We start from the raw sequence: 17,679 nt of genomic DNA, 5'->3' as shown, positions 1-17,679 counted from the left end.
ACATAAACAGATACTAACTAACTGGCTTGCTTAAGGATCCCGAATGTTCATCACCGAATTAACCAAAGCCCTCCACCGGTCCCTGTCCTGGGCCAACAAATCGAATCGCCTTCAACTCCTGTCTCCAAGAAATCCCGCTTGATACTAATGGATTGAACTCTTTATATTCTGGCGGCGGGAGTCGAGCCGAACCAACTGAAATACATACCAGGAACACGGAGGGCAATCTTCACTTCACTTCCTGAAACAAATTGTTCACCATCAAGCGTACAGAATATCAACGCGCTAGGTTGTGGGTTCTGAGCACGTCAAGGTCGTGACCACGGCAATCAATCAATCATCCTACCATGATCTAACTTTACGTCGTAATCAATTACGTAACAAACTTGGTCATTCATAGGTAGAATAAAACAATTGTCACGCTGCAGCTGTTGCATATGAGAAAATATTTGGTCAGTGAAGGCACAGGTTAACCCTCGCCAACATTACCAGTTACAGGACAGTACGCGAGAGATCTGCCTTGAGCCTGTGTGTCACATTCTTCATGCAAAAGTTACACTGTTGTGAAACTACATTCAAGCCTACAACTCTACACATTCCGATACAACACAATTTCAGCACCACACACACTGCTGTCAATTCAACTGCACTGTAATAATGGCTGGGTTTCTGTCGCACTAAATATAAGCTTACCTTGCGTGTCCTTCCTGTCTGCGTTTTCAGAGACGGGGTGTGAACACTTCTGTCTCAAGTTTAATAACACTTCCAACCTGAAACGCGAATGATACCACGTCAACGAACAAAATAATACGGTAGAGAAGCAAACTTGGCAATCTACACTCGCAGCGTAAAAATACAGTAGAGAAAAGTCTTCCAATTGATCACACACAAAAAAGGACACTCACAATTTTGCCTGTACAACTGATACAATAACAACTTAGGTTAGTTTTATGCTGCCTCCTGATGACCGTAACAGAAACTATATCCTATATTCGAATTCACCGACACATGAATTGGGCGAAAGCAACTGATAAATAAACTCACTTAACAGCGCGCACGAACTCTGAACCACAGTATTGACGCGCAGACAAGCAGCAGCTAGCTTCCAGTCCAGCAGAAACAAGCATGCGCTTTTCACGTGATCGATCGGCCAACCACAGTTCAGAAAGATTGCACTCGTAGTGCGTGTTGGGAGGTAGGACCGTGTTCCTTCTAGCCCCAAATGTTGTGTACGCAAAGGAACGTTGCCCTTAACACACGCGTGTTGATATACTGATTGTTGTACATCTCGTATTCGAATTAATTCCACATTTTACCGCATGAGATGAAAACAAAAAGCTGGAAGAGAAAAATAAATGCACTGCGTAAAAATTGCTAACATTTTTACTATACAAAATCTGATATCGACATCGACTGGTTACTTGGAATAAGCAAAGTAAATAAAATTCCTGTCGTGAGCATTTTTTACGAAATGTTAACTAATTTAAATCTCTAACTCCATACCGAATATGAGGTGATGCTCCCGCCATCACTTGGTGAGGAAAGCAATTATCAAGTGTTACACAAGCGTCGTTCAAACACAGAGGGCATACGTGAAGCAGTAACACGTTTCATCAATGAACACCGTAAAATTGGTAAATTAACATTTCACTGCCCTTTATTGTTTCTTATAGATTTTTATGTACTATGAACTGGAAATTAAGTGATCTACCAATCTTTTTAAGCCCCACATCTAAATCTTGATCCTGCTTAAATTCACAAAACCAGATTTCACAAGACCATGCATGATGATCATGGTTGGGGGGAAATAGATTATCTATATTTGAGGTAATATACATTAAAATAATGTACGCAACATTTGAACGACTACAAATGACTATATAGTACATAAAGTCAACACACTTGGTTTTTGTCGTTTCCTTAACAACACTGTCAGTAGCTCAGACTATAGCTCATGTGATTAAAACAGTGAATTGGAAGGGATATGGAAGGAAGAAGGTATCTCCTAATTTAAGTAAAAAGATCGGAAACATGTATAAACTGGCGATTTCAGAAGAAATTAAACACACATGAAAAAGAGTGGACACAGCCCATAGGCAGTATTTGCCGATTCAAATTACGTCATATTTAGTTTTCATTTCTGCAACCTACTGCAGGAAGTAATTCTTTCAAGGGTGCAGACGGTGTCTTTCTGGAACTGTGGCCACTAACAGGGCCTGACTTTGTCTCTGCTTATGGCCAGAACAACTCCTCGTGCCCTGCACCAACATACCCTGGAGTTACTGGCTGTGGGGGTTTAAACCTCAATTCCAGTATGACAAATGTTATCTTTACCAACTTGTGTGAAGTCACGGCCACGTCATTCCACATTATTCCAGAGTGAAATGTAGTTAAGGTACTGAGAGAACGCCATAATGAAAGTCCTTAAATGTTAGCGGCAGAACGGAAGAGGAGGAAAAACGGCGAAAGCTGAAATAACTGTGTCCACAAACATACATACACTTTTTCAGTAACCACCAGCTCCAGAGAAATACAAAAACTCAAAGCAAAAATTGTTAATTCAGTTAATTCCAAATGTCTGAATAGTTTTAATTACAATTTACATTTTCAAAATACAATGCACAAGTGTCCTTGAAATCAAGTGCTTTCAAGTCATATGTTTCCACATGCCACACAACATTCATAACTCAATGGCCTACATAAATTATGAATTGGGCTCCACTGCAAATGAATTATGGCACTCCTTTAACTAAAAGGCAAGAGGAGCGGACTTCCCGGTGCCTCCTTACAAATGTAACCACCGTACAAACTACAATATATCTACAGAACTATAATAGTAGTATACCCATATGTAGGAAATGCTTACACCTATCAAAACGTAAGTGTACAATCCACAGCGACATTTGCTGCACGTCTGCTTTAAATACCCTGTTATAATATTGCTAATAGTAGAATGTTCACAAGCATGTGTTCTAAGAAAGGGAAAGTAACCGAGAACTGTTTCTTGACAGTGTTGTTTGTCCCAAAAACTTATAATGAATTTCCACAAAGTTAGTTTCATTTTAAATTATTTAGCAAAAAAAAAAAATGCAACATTATAAGAGAACAGTAAAAAGCATAAAACATTTTTTGCAGCTATAAAAGAACAATTGCTTGTTTACAACAGATTCTGAAACAAAGGCGCGGATTGATCCGTGCCTTTTTATCTCAGCCCACTGAAGCAATTTGTAATGCAGATGCAAATGACATCCAGATAGGACCTGGCATCTTGCAACATAGTACTGTCCTCAAAATAACAGATAACTTGATGCAGAAATTAAAACATCACTTAAAATCAACCACGAATTTCCACCGAACGAAGGAGACTATGCAGATTCACAAAAAGTATTATGAATGCATCTGAACATATAAATTTTCAGACTGACTATACGAGAACATGTGATAATAAAGATCACCGCACTGAAATTAGTAGCCGCCGGTCCCAAGTTACTGGAGCAGCAAACCTGTACCTATCTATCACAGGTCAATATTCTGCCCCATCAATAATGATGAGGTACAGAATCATAGCGTACCTAAGATAAAGCGTTTCCAATGGACCTTTGTACTTGGAAATCTCAGAGGTGTTTCTTCTCTCATGAGGTAGTGCTTAATAAAAGAAGTCTTTCATTTAGGAACCTTGATTATGAACTTATTTCTTTATAAACCCAGAGCCTTGGTTTCATGAAGTGTGGACACTAAAAAAGGATAATATACAAGAAATATGAAGCAGTTATGTAAGAATCACGTAAAGTTTCAAAATGCAGGGCTAGATTCAGAAGTACAAAAACAATTGGCAGCTACAGTTTCACACAACACTCAAACTACCACGTACAGATCCCGTTATTAAAAATTTTGCCGGGAACATCTAGTAACCTCTTCACTTCGTAAGTGCCAATGGTGATAACACTGAACATGTGATCTTTCATATCCAAATAAAGCATTTATAAAATATTAAGTACTGGTTTATAGATCACGTGCGCTCTCGAAGCGCTACGTGAAATCGGCAAGCCCAACACACCTTATTTGAAACGAATATTGAATTTCACTTCTCACTTGGCAGCAAAACCAAATATGTTAAGGACGTAATTCCAAGACAATAATTATTGTAGTTAAATGTTGCGTTTGCTGGCTGTTGTTGAAACTCTATTATACTGAGGTGGACTGAAGTTCAATCTAAGCCCTAACCTATACACACATTTCACGTAACCAAGGCCTTGATGAGCATTTAAAATGAGTATTGTCAAGAAAACTGTCAAAATAAACCCATACACACACAAAAATTCCACTATGAAAGAATAAAGTTTAAGTTTTCTTCATACCTACTCAGTGTCACCATAACACAATTTTCATAAAATGTATAAAAACGCGCACACACACACTTACATCTGATTTAGCAGGATACTTCACAATCCTGTAGTACAATGTTTCCAAACGAAAATGTGACAATTATCAATAAATGTTACATAATAAATACGTATAATTAATTATTTGCAAAAGATACAATCAAAACTGTGTCATAATTAAATATTATAAATAAAATACTATATGCTAATTTCAATACAAAATCTTTCAACAAAAGCATATTACATTAAAGTGTGTTTACACCAACACACCTAGTCTATGTATTAGAGAAATGTCCTAACCTAAAAATTGTATTGAAAGGGGCAGTACTCATACCTCCCAATGTATTTTGCACTTAATATGGTCAGAATGACAGGGCATCAGGAATAGTGCAAGAGGACAGTATACCTGTTCACTCAGCTAACCTGTGTGACAGGTTTTAACTAAATGTACTCCACAAGTGAGTCAGCCTTCTTTCTCATCCATTTTACTGGTCCCTAAACTTTGTAAAAAAAAATGAACAAAACAATGTAATGTAGTAGCCATTTGCAATTTCATAAAACTGAGTTTCAGAGCTGCTTCCAGCACTAGTAGGGGCCTACTTTAAAGGGAATTAACATCTGATACATGTAAATACAGTGCTTTTAGGTTAGGTTCAGTCTCTGAACTTTCTGAGGAGGCTGGGTGTATGAGCACCTTTAAATAATCTTTGTTAATATGAATATGACAATTTAAATAACAAGATTTGTGTGCTATGAGACAGTATATAAGAGAGAACCTTTAGTAAACTTTCACTCACTGCCCTTTTGATGGAGGCAACAAGACCTCTGAAATGCTGGCAAACTTCTACCAGAATACTTGGCGCTACAACCCAGAAGGCAGCTATGTTCATATTTACCACGCTGAGCACTTCAGATCCCACAGAGATAAAATTCGTTTATCTGTCCAATAGCAAAATGGATGAGCCGGTGGTGTTTCAAGTCTTCCTTCCAATTTTTTGAAATAGCTGGTCTGTGGTCAACACTCAAGCTTTATTGAGCTAGTCTAACACAGCGTTCATGACACAGTTTTGTAAATGTAGAATCCTGTTATTTACTTCAAGTGAATAACTCATCTGTCATGCTTTCTAATAGCAACATCCATTCTAGGAAACTAGGACTGGTAATCTGTGAAGTGTTCAATAAGGAATGCCCTGAGCTGTATTACAAACATATATATTACTTCAACATAGAAATAAAAAATAAAAAAGGATGAATAACGGACAAACCTCTATTTCACTAGAACAACTGACGCACTTGTACCAGCTTCACGACACAGCCAGTGCGAAGACATGATGATATTGTGAAATCAAAAGTGGCCGGTGGGTTCGTACACTGAGATCTGATTTCTTATCTGCAGGAATTGGACACGTGGAAGAATATCACCACAAATAAGTTATCCGTCACTCTAAGAAACATGCGCGCGGACCGAGGGTTTGTCCATCACTTCTTGGTCTGTTGAACATCAAATTCAAAGTAATACTTACGAGTGCAACACACCCTTGAATGTTATTTGCTGAACATCACGTAGGTTAACATCTTACAAATTACATCCATACTTTCTACTCTCACACAATTTCCAGCACAAGTTCGTTTCTGAAAAATGAGCCAGACTGCTCGGTTCCTTCGGGAGACAGACTGGCGTATTCTCACTTACTTGGTCCCAAACACCTCAGATATCCCAATGTTTCAGTCTCGTTGAAATTAAATGCAATATTGTGTTGCAGAGTGGTTTGGTGAGTGTTCGAGCAATGCTTTATAAGAGTCAATGGCAGGAAGACAATCTCACATAAATTTTGTGAAAAATAACATCATAACTATGTCAATTAGACGAACTTCCACTGTACTTACAAAACACTGAACACTGAAATGTAAATGTATATATAAAACCTAAAGGCTTCTGACAAAGGAATATTTCTGGGCATTATCCGTTGGCTAGTATTCTGATCAGAACGTGTTTCCAAAATGTTGTTTGTTTGGAATCCTATGCCCCTACCAGGAAGTCTGCAGGTAGCACATATCTGGTTCATCTGCCTAGGACATAACAAGAGGTGCTCGCATGCTGACGGGTTTATAACTTGGTGGGACTGTAAGAATTGAAATGGGTGATCTCATGGGACCATGCCTAGAAGAAACCAGTGTTCCAGAACTTCTGAAAACAGAGCTTGTTCTCACAATGTCATGACTCACAAATCCTAACCTAAATATACGCATGGACACCACCGAACCACCCACGTTTTTCTGTCCGAGTACTGAAACTTCTGAAACGTTATTACAGGAACGCATCTGCAAACAGCCTCTCTCTCTCTCTCTTGGAAACGCATTCACACAAACATCCCTGCCATGTTAGTCTATTACATTTTGTACATTAAAGGGTGACAAAACTAGCACGGTACGTTCAAATCATGTGTTCGCAAAATACTGTACATTAGGAACATGTACCATAATAAAAACAAAAATTGAAAAGTCTGGTTAATTTTTACATAACAGTTAAGTACAAAATAGTTTTTGTGAACACATTTTATTAAAAGGAAGTACGATTATTATTGGTCTTATATAGTAACTGAAGTTTGCTATTAGTAACTATTACCAATTATTTTCCTTGATTTCCGTAGAATAGCAGATGCAGAACCAAGATACTATTTTAAAAATTAATAAAACAATGTATTTTTAAATTCAAGAAATGGGTCTTGCCTCCAACGAGAACTGACGCGTCAAGAGAATGTGATCCAACGCTTCTGGACTGAAGATCGTAGCGCAGAAAGAGTGAATTGTGGAAACACTTTTAGCAATATTTTGAATGTTGAAAATGGCTTAACTGCCAAGTTCTGTAGAGTCGCTGGAAGGCAAATTATTAAATGGACAATGACTTAACTTAATGGAATAGTTTGCTCCCTATCAGTTACTTAACCAAATGAAGACTGCTTGCGTCACACCCCGTATGAAAACTTGCGCAATCTTCAGAAATCTAGATCAATAAAAGTGCCCAATGGTACGGCAGGATCCATCTCAAGAACAAAAGGAGGAAGTTATTTTAGAGTCTCTTCCTACAGAAAACAAAAAAGGCAGCGTGTGGTAAATGGTAAAAATCATGTCTCTCCTTCAGTTCATATTTAAATTTCAATATTTGAACTGATTAACTAATTAAACCTTCAGATAAACATAGGACCATCGTTTGACTTTGCTCGTATGACGTTGAGACAGGACGCTGTCGAATGCACAGCACCGCAGTTTACCTTAAATTTGTAAGTAATGGCACTTCTATCGCCATCGCATAGCGTAGTATTGCAGCGTAATGATTTGTTTTTTCTTCTTCGTTACTACAAAATAAATTAATGATGATGTAATATTTTTCTCCATAAATAAATTGCACTTTTTTAACTTCCGCCAAAGTACGTTGTAATTGTATTTTACTTCCAGTATATAGTTTTTATACCACTACTTTCAGCGAAAGGATATGTAGTTCACCTAGCACTTAATAAATTAGTATTGCTACTGATATGAACAACTTCAGGACACATTTAAAATAGCGCTCTAAGTGCTGCGTGCTTCCAGAAAAGCCTCATTAACGCATGAAAATCAATCACCGCAGTCAGACTAATCCAACTACTGACATCTGTGGGAAACTTACAGAACCTTTTAGTTGCGAAGTAATAAATACTTCTCTGTCTCTGAAAACTCTCAGTATTAGAGAAGCTTGTAAAAATGTTAGCAGTTGAGGTCTTTCTGGTGCAACTGATCTAAGATTATGAAACTATTACAAACTAGATGATTCAACATTATTTACATTATTCTTGAGACAACTCGAAATTTGTAAGGCCTTCTATAAATTCCCAGATGTACATTTTGTTCACAGCTTTCCCTGGAAGTAGTGATATGTCAGCATGTTGCTTTATTGCTGTGATGGACGCCAAACCTAATATAATTTTAATTTACATATCAGAAACTGTTCATACATGGGTGGTTAAGCTGCAGAGTACAAAATAGCAAATTACACATAAAACAGCATAATTTGGAAACTACAACCCACATTTAGTTTCGCAACGATGGCGGTAGATGGCAGAGTCAGTGGTCACAGTAACGCCATCTGTTACGGCAAACTGGAGCTTCATTCTGTAGCCGTCTTCTGCTCCTTGCCGTCTGGTCCTACTTACCCGCCTCTGTCACTTGAGGCAGCACCTCTCCTGATACCTGTTCTGCCTCTCCGCTGAATGAAGCCACCGCCTTCTTGTTACGATCTGAACGTGCAGGGCAGTCAGCAATAAGGTGCTCCTGAGATTTGCAATGATGGCACCGTTTCGGCTGTGGACCCATTGTACATTTCGCAGCAATGTGGTTTGCGAATTCACCACAATTATAGCACCTACATAGTAACACGACCAGGAATTAATGGCTAAGAAGTCAACATGACAAAAGATGCTGCGAGAAGCTTCCACTGACCAAAAGAAAATACTCCTGAAACCTAAGTGTCCGTGCTTCGAAACACGGTGCACTCACCGTATCCTCCGAAATCGTTTCTTCGAGACAGGACGTCGATGCGAGCCGTTGCAGTCGGAACCTTCGGGACCTGTCACGCACGTGGCCTCCAGGCCTTTGTCAGACACTTTGCACTCGAATTCCACGTCCTCTTCATCCCCAAGACTCCGGAACCCAGACATCTGGATCACACTCTGCGCAATCAATCAATCAATCAGACTCTGACGCACGGCCATGTGAACCGAGTCGAACATCGTTTATATACAAAAAAAGTTAATTTCAAATCTTCTTTGCTTTGGTACAGACCATCAATCACACTTTCGACCAATCACGCATTTTATTTTCAAATTTTCAGTCTGTTTTGCTCCTTGTGCCCTTTTAGATCGCCCAATTTAACGGGCAACCCGACTCTGCCGGTCTCCGAGTCGAGATTTGAACCCGGAACACCAAAATGCGAAGCAGGAATGCTAACAACTCGGCGGCTACGTTTACAAATTTATTTTTCGGTATTAAAAATGCAATCAGATGTGAATGTAACGTAAAATAAACGTAAGTACCGAATTTCCTTGATTTTAAGACGCACTCCTTCAAATTCTAAAATTTATTGATAAATTGACGCGGGTCAAGGACAGCAAAAATTTTGTTTTCCCCTGAAAAACCACGTGATTTGATTCGGCGCGTGTTATAAGGAGGATGAGGGCGCATTACTGACCTGATGCACGAACACGTCTTGGCCGCCGTCGTGAGGGGTGATGAACCCCCAGCCCTTCGCCACATTGAACCACTTGCACCGACCCCTTCGCTTCTCGGGCTTCGTCTCAGGCACTCCTGCAACCGCCGGCCCATAGGCTCCTGCAAACACACACACAGTTCCTGTACCTTTGGCGTGCGAACGTTACGCCACTGGTGATGCCATCCTCAGGACTGAATGGCGAGTGTCCAAAGACTCTTTAATGATGGCCTTCACTCCAGAAATCTTTTGGGGTCTGAGAGGAATTCAGGCCGGAGTCTGCAGAACGTGACGTGTTATTGTGTGCGGGCATTACTCGAGAGTCGAAGACTCGCGTCGGAGAATGAGGGAGTGATTTTGAAAGAGAGAAAAATACACTGCAAAGCCGTGGTTCGACGTCGCTTGACGAGCTGAGCAAATGCTAGCGTCTCTCAGTGCCAGTGTCGTCTGGAAGAACTCGCGGAGGGCGACGCTCCCGAAGGACAACTGACTCCAGGCAGCGCCTCGCTTGGTATTCACTTACTTGGGTGCTATACGTCACTTCCTACACAGCGATGCAAAGCAACATGAATGACGACGAGTCCGTCCTTGAACTCCACAGAAGAATGTGGACCCGCTGGTGCAGCGAACCGGCCCACTCTTTGCTGTTTTTTTCCCCAAAGTTTTTGTAAACACGACCAACCTCTGTGATCACTTCGGTCGTCGTAATGCCGGAGACAGGACTCCGATCGCACCTCGGCGCAAGACGTTTAAAAATTAGCTCAGTTACGAGAGCCCCCCCCCCCACCCACCCGGGGGCCAGGCAACGGAATGCGAACAGCACATTCCTCCTCCTCCCTCCCCCCGCCAAGTGGCATTCCTTCCGTAACGCGGACCGTTCACATTTTGGAGCGCGAGAGTTGAGTTCATCAGCTGCGAGCCATTCCTCGGGTCCTCGGTGCTAAGGCCCTTTCGGGGCATTTTTGCTCTGCAGATCCACATTTGGATTGCAAATGCAGTCTGAATATGTCCCGTGGGCAAAGACGGAATGAGCGGCGACGTTGATGCAAAACTTTGAGGGTACGTCCGAAGGAGAAATGAGTACAAGCGGCGTGACCAGAAAAAACGGCCGTCTTCCGCGGTAAGTTTCAAGGCCCTGACGATGGGAGCAACAAGGGCCTCTGAAACGTCAGAACAAAATAATTAAAATTGCCCCTGAAAGTTTCCAGTCTCGTAACGAACGCCACCAGGAACACGTTCGGACCCAACAAAGCCTAAGTGTCCTCCAGGATTCGGTACCCACGCACGCTACAAGCCCTGCCCATCCCGCATTCCTTCGTCTCCTCGCACGTGGAGATCTCGACCGTGAAGCCAAGCGACCGTTTCGGGCCTCATAAATATTTTGGTGGGGGAAACAATGAGACTCAGTTGCGATGTGATGAGCTGCCTCGTTAGACCTGCATTATTCACGACTTGTCCCACGAACTACGCACGGGGCTGCTTTATTTGTGTGTGTACAAAGCTCGGAGGGTAGATCAGGTAAAGAGCTGGTGACGCCGAGGGATTCTTACTTACCAGACGTATTCTACTCCCTGGTACCGTTAAGGGGTTCTGTACACTCCCGACTGAAAATAGTGGACCCCGATCCTTGCGTCTGTTGAGTAAACTTCATTCGGACACGGCGTAAGCTCCATTGCTCTCTCAGCCCTGACGAAGGAGGCAGTATCTTCCTCCGAAACGTCATATGCCTGCAAGTCCACACGACGTACGTGGACATCTTCAAGGCCGCGAGAGCTCTTCTGAATCAGAACCACGGCAAAGCGGATAAAAGCAAATGTAGACTACTGAATCACTTGGGGACGATACTGGGAAGGAGAAGCTGCTCACAGCTGACCTATGACCCTCAGGAGAGAGAGAGAGAGAGACACCTCGTACCAGGGACCGGTTTAAAATTTCTTCCCTGTTCCTTAATACCTGACTTACGCCCCTCTGCAGTCGCTAGTCTGGTAGAAGTTAACTGCCGTTTCTGAGGTACGGGCTGCCTCCATCATCAGGGCGAGGATCATGGAGGCAGAAACTACATCTGAAACGTCGGTGAACTTCTACCAGATTACACGGCGCAACAACGCGGAAGACAGAAATCTTTCTACAGCTTCACCAAGTTTTCTGCCCAAATTACGGATGACCAAATCAGGGACGAGATGGGCGACGCACGTAGCACGCAAGCAGAGCACAGATATTGTCAGAAATCCCGAGTGTTTGACAGAATAATACAAAAAATGGCTCTTAAAAGAACTGCCCATGAACTTCTCGCTGGGCCCTTCGCTACAGAAGGGCGAGAGGGGAGCCAAGGGTAACGCGTAATTTTGAGTGACCGAATTTAATATCTACGAAAATAAGGAGTTGATACAGCGTTTCACAAAAACCGTGCATTTATCAAGGCCGGACGGACACCGCCCGGCCCCATCCACAAAGCGCAACAAACGGCGAGAAAACCCTCGTTTTGTTTCTGACGTACCGAATCGGACGGCCGAAGGTGGGGCAGCCCTCCCTTTATCAAATGCACGGCGGGAGCGACGCACAGTGACTGGGGTTGGCAACCCGGGGGTCGGCGAGGCGTACGCAAGAGACTTGGACGCGCGCAGATGGGACAAGCTCTTGTGAAGACGGTGATGAACCATCAGCTTCTCAACACCACAAACGCAAAATCCTGTCACCGAATCCATCCAATAATAGGCCTGTCAAAGCCAATCCACATTCCGAAACATTTCTTGTTCAATATTCGTTCCCTTTTCTCCGCAGTCCGACTTTTACCTGCCCTCAGAACACGAAGCCTCCCCGGTTGGACCTTCAGAGATTGGTTTCGCGATAAGAGTTGATTCGGCGTCTGAGAAATGTGAAATTCCTTGGATTTGGGGTGTTCAAGGCGCGCCGTGTATGACTGATAGAAGTTTACCGACCTTTCGGAGGTCCTTCCTGCCTCCATCATCACGGCGTAACAACCCAAACAACAGCCATCTTCAAATGTAAAATAATTTTCCGTTCTGCTTGCACGTGGGTTTGACGAATGACTGAAAGAATTTGGCACCGTCCAGTGACTGACAGGAGCTCCATTTAACGTGAAGACAGAAACCGCGTACAAGACTGAACAGATCACAACCGACATCACCGTCCACTGTAACCGCGGCGAAAATCGCTGGAAATTTGCTCAGGCGACAAATATTCTCAACATTTCGACGTCACGTCCGTTTCTTTGCGTAATCGACGCCGATATCAGAAAATATTCTGCGGTGCGCGTAGAAGCGTCTTAATTCGGCGCTGTTCCACCACCAGAAAACAGCAGCTGCAGGAGTCAAAACGCTTTTCCCGCCAAAGGCTTTTCTACCTGCGACGTTCCCACAAAGACACGAATTTCGGAGCGCTTTGTTGCGAGCTTCCCCGTCAGCAAGATGTATCCTTCGGGCAGTGTCAGGTTCCAGGAAGTGCCCCCACCCCTTCCGAGGCCCATCGTTTTTCTTTCTTAACGCGGCGCTGCTTAGGGGTTGAAGAGGGTAAACCAACGCTCCGTATCAGAGGAGGGGTTTCAAGGGTTGGCGGGCGTTGAAAAAATCTTTCCCTCAACTACAACAGGAAGTAATGCTTTACATTTACAGGTCCACAGAACCCAGAGAGCCTCGGGTACAGTCCGCGCCGGTCACAGTCCTCCACTTTCCCGGTGTCAGGTCATAGGCGATGCGCGGAAGCTCCCCGACTGCAAAGACACACGCGTTCCACTACGGCGATGCACGCGACATGAAACTTTGGGATGATAAACCACTTCAGTCACATCTGCATTAGAGCGCGGAAAATACGAGTCTGAAAGTCGAGAGCTCGGCCCAGAAGCTTCTCAGCTGCTCTCAACTGAGGATTCGTCATTCGTGCCCAAACCCAGGAGACGACGGACCTGTCTCGAACTCCGGAGCTCACAGCCCCTGCGCCCACTCCGTGAGGTCGGACACTTCCGCCCCAATCTCTAATGTCGATTTTCTGTAGCGATGGGGAAAACATCTTTGAAAGTCCTACTGGCCACTTACATCGCGCAAGAAAATTGCCGACTTGGGCAAATCACGCTCAGCTAGCCTACTACGATTCTGCTCCGTGACCTGCCATCTTCACTGACAAAACAATTTGGAATAAGCAGCCTTAAATGGTCACGTGGTATTAAAAGGCCTTTGCAGTATTTTTCTATCACAGAACGAAACGTGATTCTGGCGTTAGGGCGTGGACGCTGCTCAGGTGGAGAGGGACGCGACAACGCTGAATCAGAATTAACTATGGGCCTCAGTACGCGTCGAACCCGAGGATCTTAACCTTCAAACGCGAAGGCTACATAACTGGGGTCACCTCCGTCGTGTTGTAGCGCCGAGTAGACGTTTCAGAGGTCCCTGATGCCACCATCATCAGGGTGATGCATAATTCTGCCAGACTTGAGCACGGAAAGCAACCACGTCGTCGTGGTCGACTTTCACGCTATATTTCTATCAACCCCGAATAAAGAAGCAACAGGTCCACTGAAAAGACTACGACGACGACCGAATTATTCGCCTCAAATCTCAGGTAAGGCAGTTCTAAGTGTGGATGTCATGACCGCCGACGCACGGGGTCATTCCACGGCTCTCGGGGCTGCAGCCGAGCGACCCAGAGAACGGACAGTGCGTCAATGCTCTCTGATTATTTCACGACAAAGTTTTCGGGGCTGACTCCAGTGCCAGTTACAGAACTTTTAAGGATAAAATCGAGCTTACCCTCCGCAGATGTGGCGCCCTCCATGTAGAAAACAATTACGTCCAATCACTGCACACACACACACACGAGCATAATGCTCGCCTCATAATAACAAACAGCACGCACGCACGCACGCACCTCCGTCCGGCGGAAGAGACTCGCTCCGACTGCCTTCCCGAGCGACGCACCCGAGGTCCAGAAAACTTGTCACGCAAAAAAACAGTGGAATTATAGAATAAAGGGCAGAAGGATCCCCCCACCCCCCGCAACGCCAACCCCAAAACGCACGGTCCTAGACGAACGGCGGTCCCGGATTCAACCCGCCCCGCCGCGTCATTGGCCGAACGGGGACCAATGGAGAGCGAGCGCCTGGTGCGCGGCGTGCATCTGCTTTGAGCGCCTCAAACGCGTAATCGTCGGTTTGAGCTGCACGCACGTGTTAAGCCGTTTGACTGGAAACAAAAGACGTTTGTTTGCGCGCAGTAAGGCCTGCCAACGCCGTAAAATCAAAATTAAATTTGTAGGGGGGGGGGGCACTCACAGGAGGGGCACATCTGCATTTTAATTAATTCTCGTAGCGCCAAAGTTTTTGAAACACAAGGCACGAAAGAATGTAATCTGGGGCCTTACCTGGCTCAGACTTGGACATCCCTAATGAACCAAATTAAAAAACCGATCTACTATCAATTTTTTGTACACAAAATGAATTCATTTGTGGCTAATGGGAATGCGGGCATCTTTCAACACGAGAAGCACTGATCGAATTTTGATTAAATCTGGCGTCCACGTTAAGCCACTCGACTCTCCCCAGCCCCTGCAATCGAAAATAACAAAATGGCTGTCACAACTTCTAGTATCGACACCAAATAAAAATAATAATTCGAGAAACAAAAAGTCTCAGAAATTTTTTTATAATTTCTGTTTCATGCGAAATAAATCAGAGTGCATACAAATTCCGTAATGCGAAACATTAAAAACATGGCGACGGTGCGAATCTTTGAGGTTACGTCCGACTAACGTAGTGAGAGGCTTCTCCAGCTGTCAGCTGACTGTCGCCCTTTGCTGTGAGTTCGCGCCTCTAAAATGTTTAAGGACCCCTCCCGACAAGCTGATAGTCGTTCAGTTTTCCAACGAAAATCTGGAATGAATTTCTTACGATCCTCATTGCGTACTACGTGTCCAACCAATATCCTCTTCAGTACCGGTTCATCGTGATAATGTTTTGTAAAGAACGAAAATCACAAAGCTCCTCACTGCGTACTTTTCTCCAGTCTCTTCTCACTTGATTCCTCGTGGGTCCAAATATTCTCCTAAACGCCCCGTTCTCATCGGACACAAAGCAACAGGTAACATCAGAGTTCAATGGACCCGCGTAAAATGTTTGGATTTCTACACGGGAGACCGGAAGAGGAAACAGATTATTCTGAACCGAGATTTCCCTAAACCACGTGAACCACCGCACTTAATTCTGCGAAGCCACGGTTTAGGGGTGCAAAGTATCTTAGCCTGTACACCCCTGTGGGCGACCTGCAAGCCAGGTGCTACCCACCCTCAAGGCAACTTCCTCCCCAGAAGTAAGGAAAGTGTGACGCGAGCCACGTGACCTTACTACAGGTAAAAGTTCGTCTGTTAGCCGACGGAAGTCAGAGGCCACGGGATGGAAGACTGGGATTCGATTCTTGGCGAGGGTAGAGACTTCGCCGCCTTCAGACCGCCTCTGGGGCCCAACCTTCCTCGTGCACAATGGACAAAGCGGCCGGAGCGGACGATAATAATAACGAGTGATCTGATGGTACGAGAGATGAGAACATTGCTTACAAAATGTGCCAAGACATCCTGAAACTGTACAGGCCTAAGAAGGCTCATAAAGCCATCGTTTACACTAACATGGCGGACGTAGAATTTGTTGCAATTTCAGATGGAAACCAGTATCGTGGCTCATAATATTAAAATGTATCTCATCAAATACGAAGTCGCCTAGACAGAGCTCAGTAATTAACACACCGAATCACCCTTCTTTCGGGGGTGGGGGGGGGGGGGGTCTGATTCGCGTCTCAAGAAGGTCGGTCTGCGATGGCAGAACGCAGTATTGTGGTGACGGCGAAGCCCCTAATCCACTGCGACGCGCGTCCAAAGGATTCGCCTGCAGATAGACGGGGCGGCAACCTTCACAACACTGGTGACGGAGAAGATGCCGTTTGTTCAGGAGCTGTACTCTGTCAACGATTCTGCGATTAGAAAAACGTTGCCTTGTTGAACGACGGACTGGAAGACTGTGTTTCTGAAACCGCCGTAATCATGTACGAGACAGAAGACCTCAAATCCTACTTACCTAAACATTAGACACTATAGAACCTAGGCAGCTGAAAAGACGTCGTGAAATAGTCGATACCAAACAATGCTGGCAGGCGAGGCTCACTGCGTCCCGGGTACTGAAGAGTTCCTGGAATGCACCTCTGAAGGGACACGACGCACAAAGTTTAGTTACATCCTTCGTTTGTTTTACGACCACTGAAGGTGTCGATTTCATTCGCTGAACCTCACTCCGAGAAATCAGCGACTGGCTGATGGACAAAGTGAAACTTGTGTCGCACGCACGAGGGAACTTAAGTCAATGCAACGCGTAACACGTTCGAACAGCTAGTCACTACGTTCTTTGTGGTAAGACCGCGAATAGCCTCGCGTTTTTACAAAGATCAGACACCGTAAAGAATTTCAGGGCACGCACTGCAACGTCGGCACAGCTCAGAGCAAACCAAGACAATTCATAAAATATTAATTACCCGCTTACCTTCTTACTAAATCGCATTAAAGGAGTTTAATCATGCAACGAAAATAGTCCTGTCGCATCCAGACAAAGGCGGAAATTGTTTAACAGCGCAGTGTCTCAGTCTACAAAGAAGATTTCACAGTTTGGTCCTTCATCCATAAATTAGTCATCATTATAGAAATGCAAACTGAACATGTTTAATGGAACAACTGAGGAAAAGCTGTTATGGAAAGGACCTTATGGCATGTGCGTTTACAGTCTGAAGGCTCATAAAAGAAGCGGCCAGGATCAAATTAGACAATAAAACTTGTCAAAATATCAGGAAAAATTTAGGTGTCACCTGTGTAAATCTATTAATAAATATAGAAAGATTTTCATTTTAATAACAGCGCCTCAACTTCAATTACCTCCTACGAAGTGTTTCGATGTCAGAAGGAATAAAATCTCAGAAACAAAGGAAGGCGCGAGACACCGTCGAAGATACGCGTCGGTACAAAGGCGACGCCATTATTGACTTATTACATAGCTGTTGGTAACGGACC

General features: G+C 43.9%; 2 protein-coding genes across 5 annotated transcripts in view; both read right to left on the bottom strand.

Annotated features, from left to right (window-relative positions):
* The window catches only part of LOC110836732 (uncharacterized), a 40,037-nt gene extending 38,927 nt beyond the window's left edge, over positions 1-1,110 (bottom strand). The window contains exons 1-2 of one of the 3 annotated variants that reach the window (XM_087340822.1): positions 906-1,110; positions 694-770 (exon numbers count right to left, since the gene is read on the bottom strand). The gene's annotated coding sequence lies outside the window, so the exon portion shown is untranslated. Of the gene's footprint in view, positions 1-208; positions 242-693 lie in introns of those variants that run through there. The other 2 variants (XM_022078252.2, XM_087340823.1) reach the window with 2 other exon arrangements.
* A 1,458-nt stretch (positions 1,111-2,568) lies between these two features.
* Positions 2,569-17,679, bottom strand: part of lin-28 (protein lin-28 homolog) — a 31,491-nt gene continuing 16,380 nt past the window's right edge. The window contains exons 1-4 of one of the 2 annotated variants that reach the window (XM_022078278.2): positions 14,388-14,539; positions 9,607-9,746; positions 8,916-9,088; positions 2,569-8,781 (exon numbers count right to left, since the gene is read on the bottom strand). In XM_022078278.2, coding sequence (XP_021933970.1) covers positions 8,565-8,781; positions 8,916-9,088; positions 9,607-9,746; positions 14,388-14,412 — 555 coding nt within the window. In that variant the 5' untranslated portion in view covers positions 14,413-14,539 and the 3' untranslated portion in view covers positions 2,569-8,564. Of the gene's footprint in view, positions 8,782-8,915; positions 9,089-9,606; positions 9,747-14,387; positions 14,540-17,679 lie in introns of those variants that run through there. The other variant, XM_022078275.2, reaches the window with a different exon arrangement.

Source organism: Zootermopsis nevadensis, unplaced genomic scaffold (genome assembly GCF_977971745.1).
Source record: "Zootermopsis nevadensis isolate Lab colony 2312 unplaced genomic scaffold, Znev_1.0 Znev_ptg000061l, whole genome shotgun sequence".
Classification (NCBI taxonomy): domain Eukaryota; kingdom Metazoa; phylum Arthropoda; class Insecta; order Blattodea; family Termopsidae; genus Zootermopsis; species Zootermopsis nevadensis.
The sequence above is the reverse complement of the archived record's forward strand: the minus strand, read 5'-3'. Positions and strand labels throughout refer to the sequence as shown.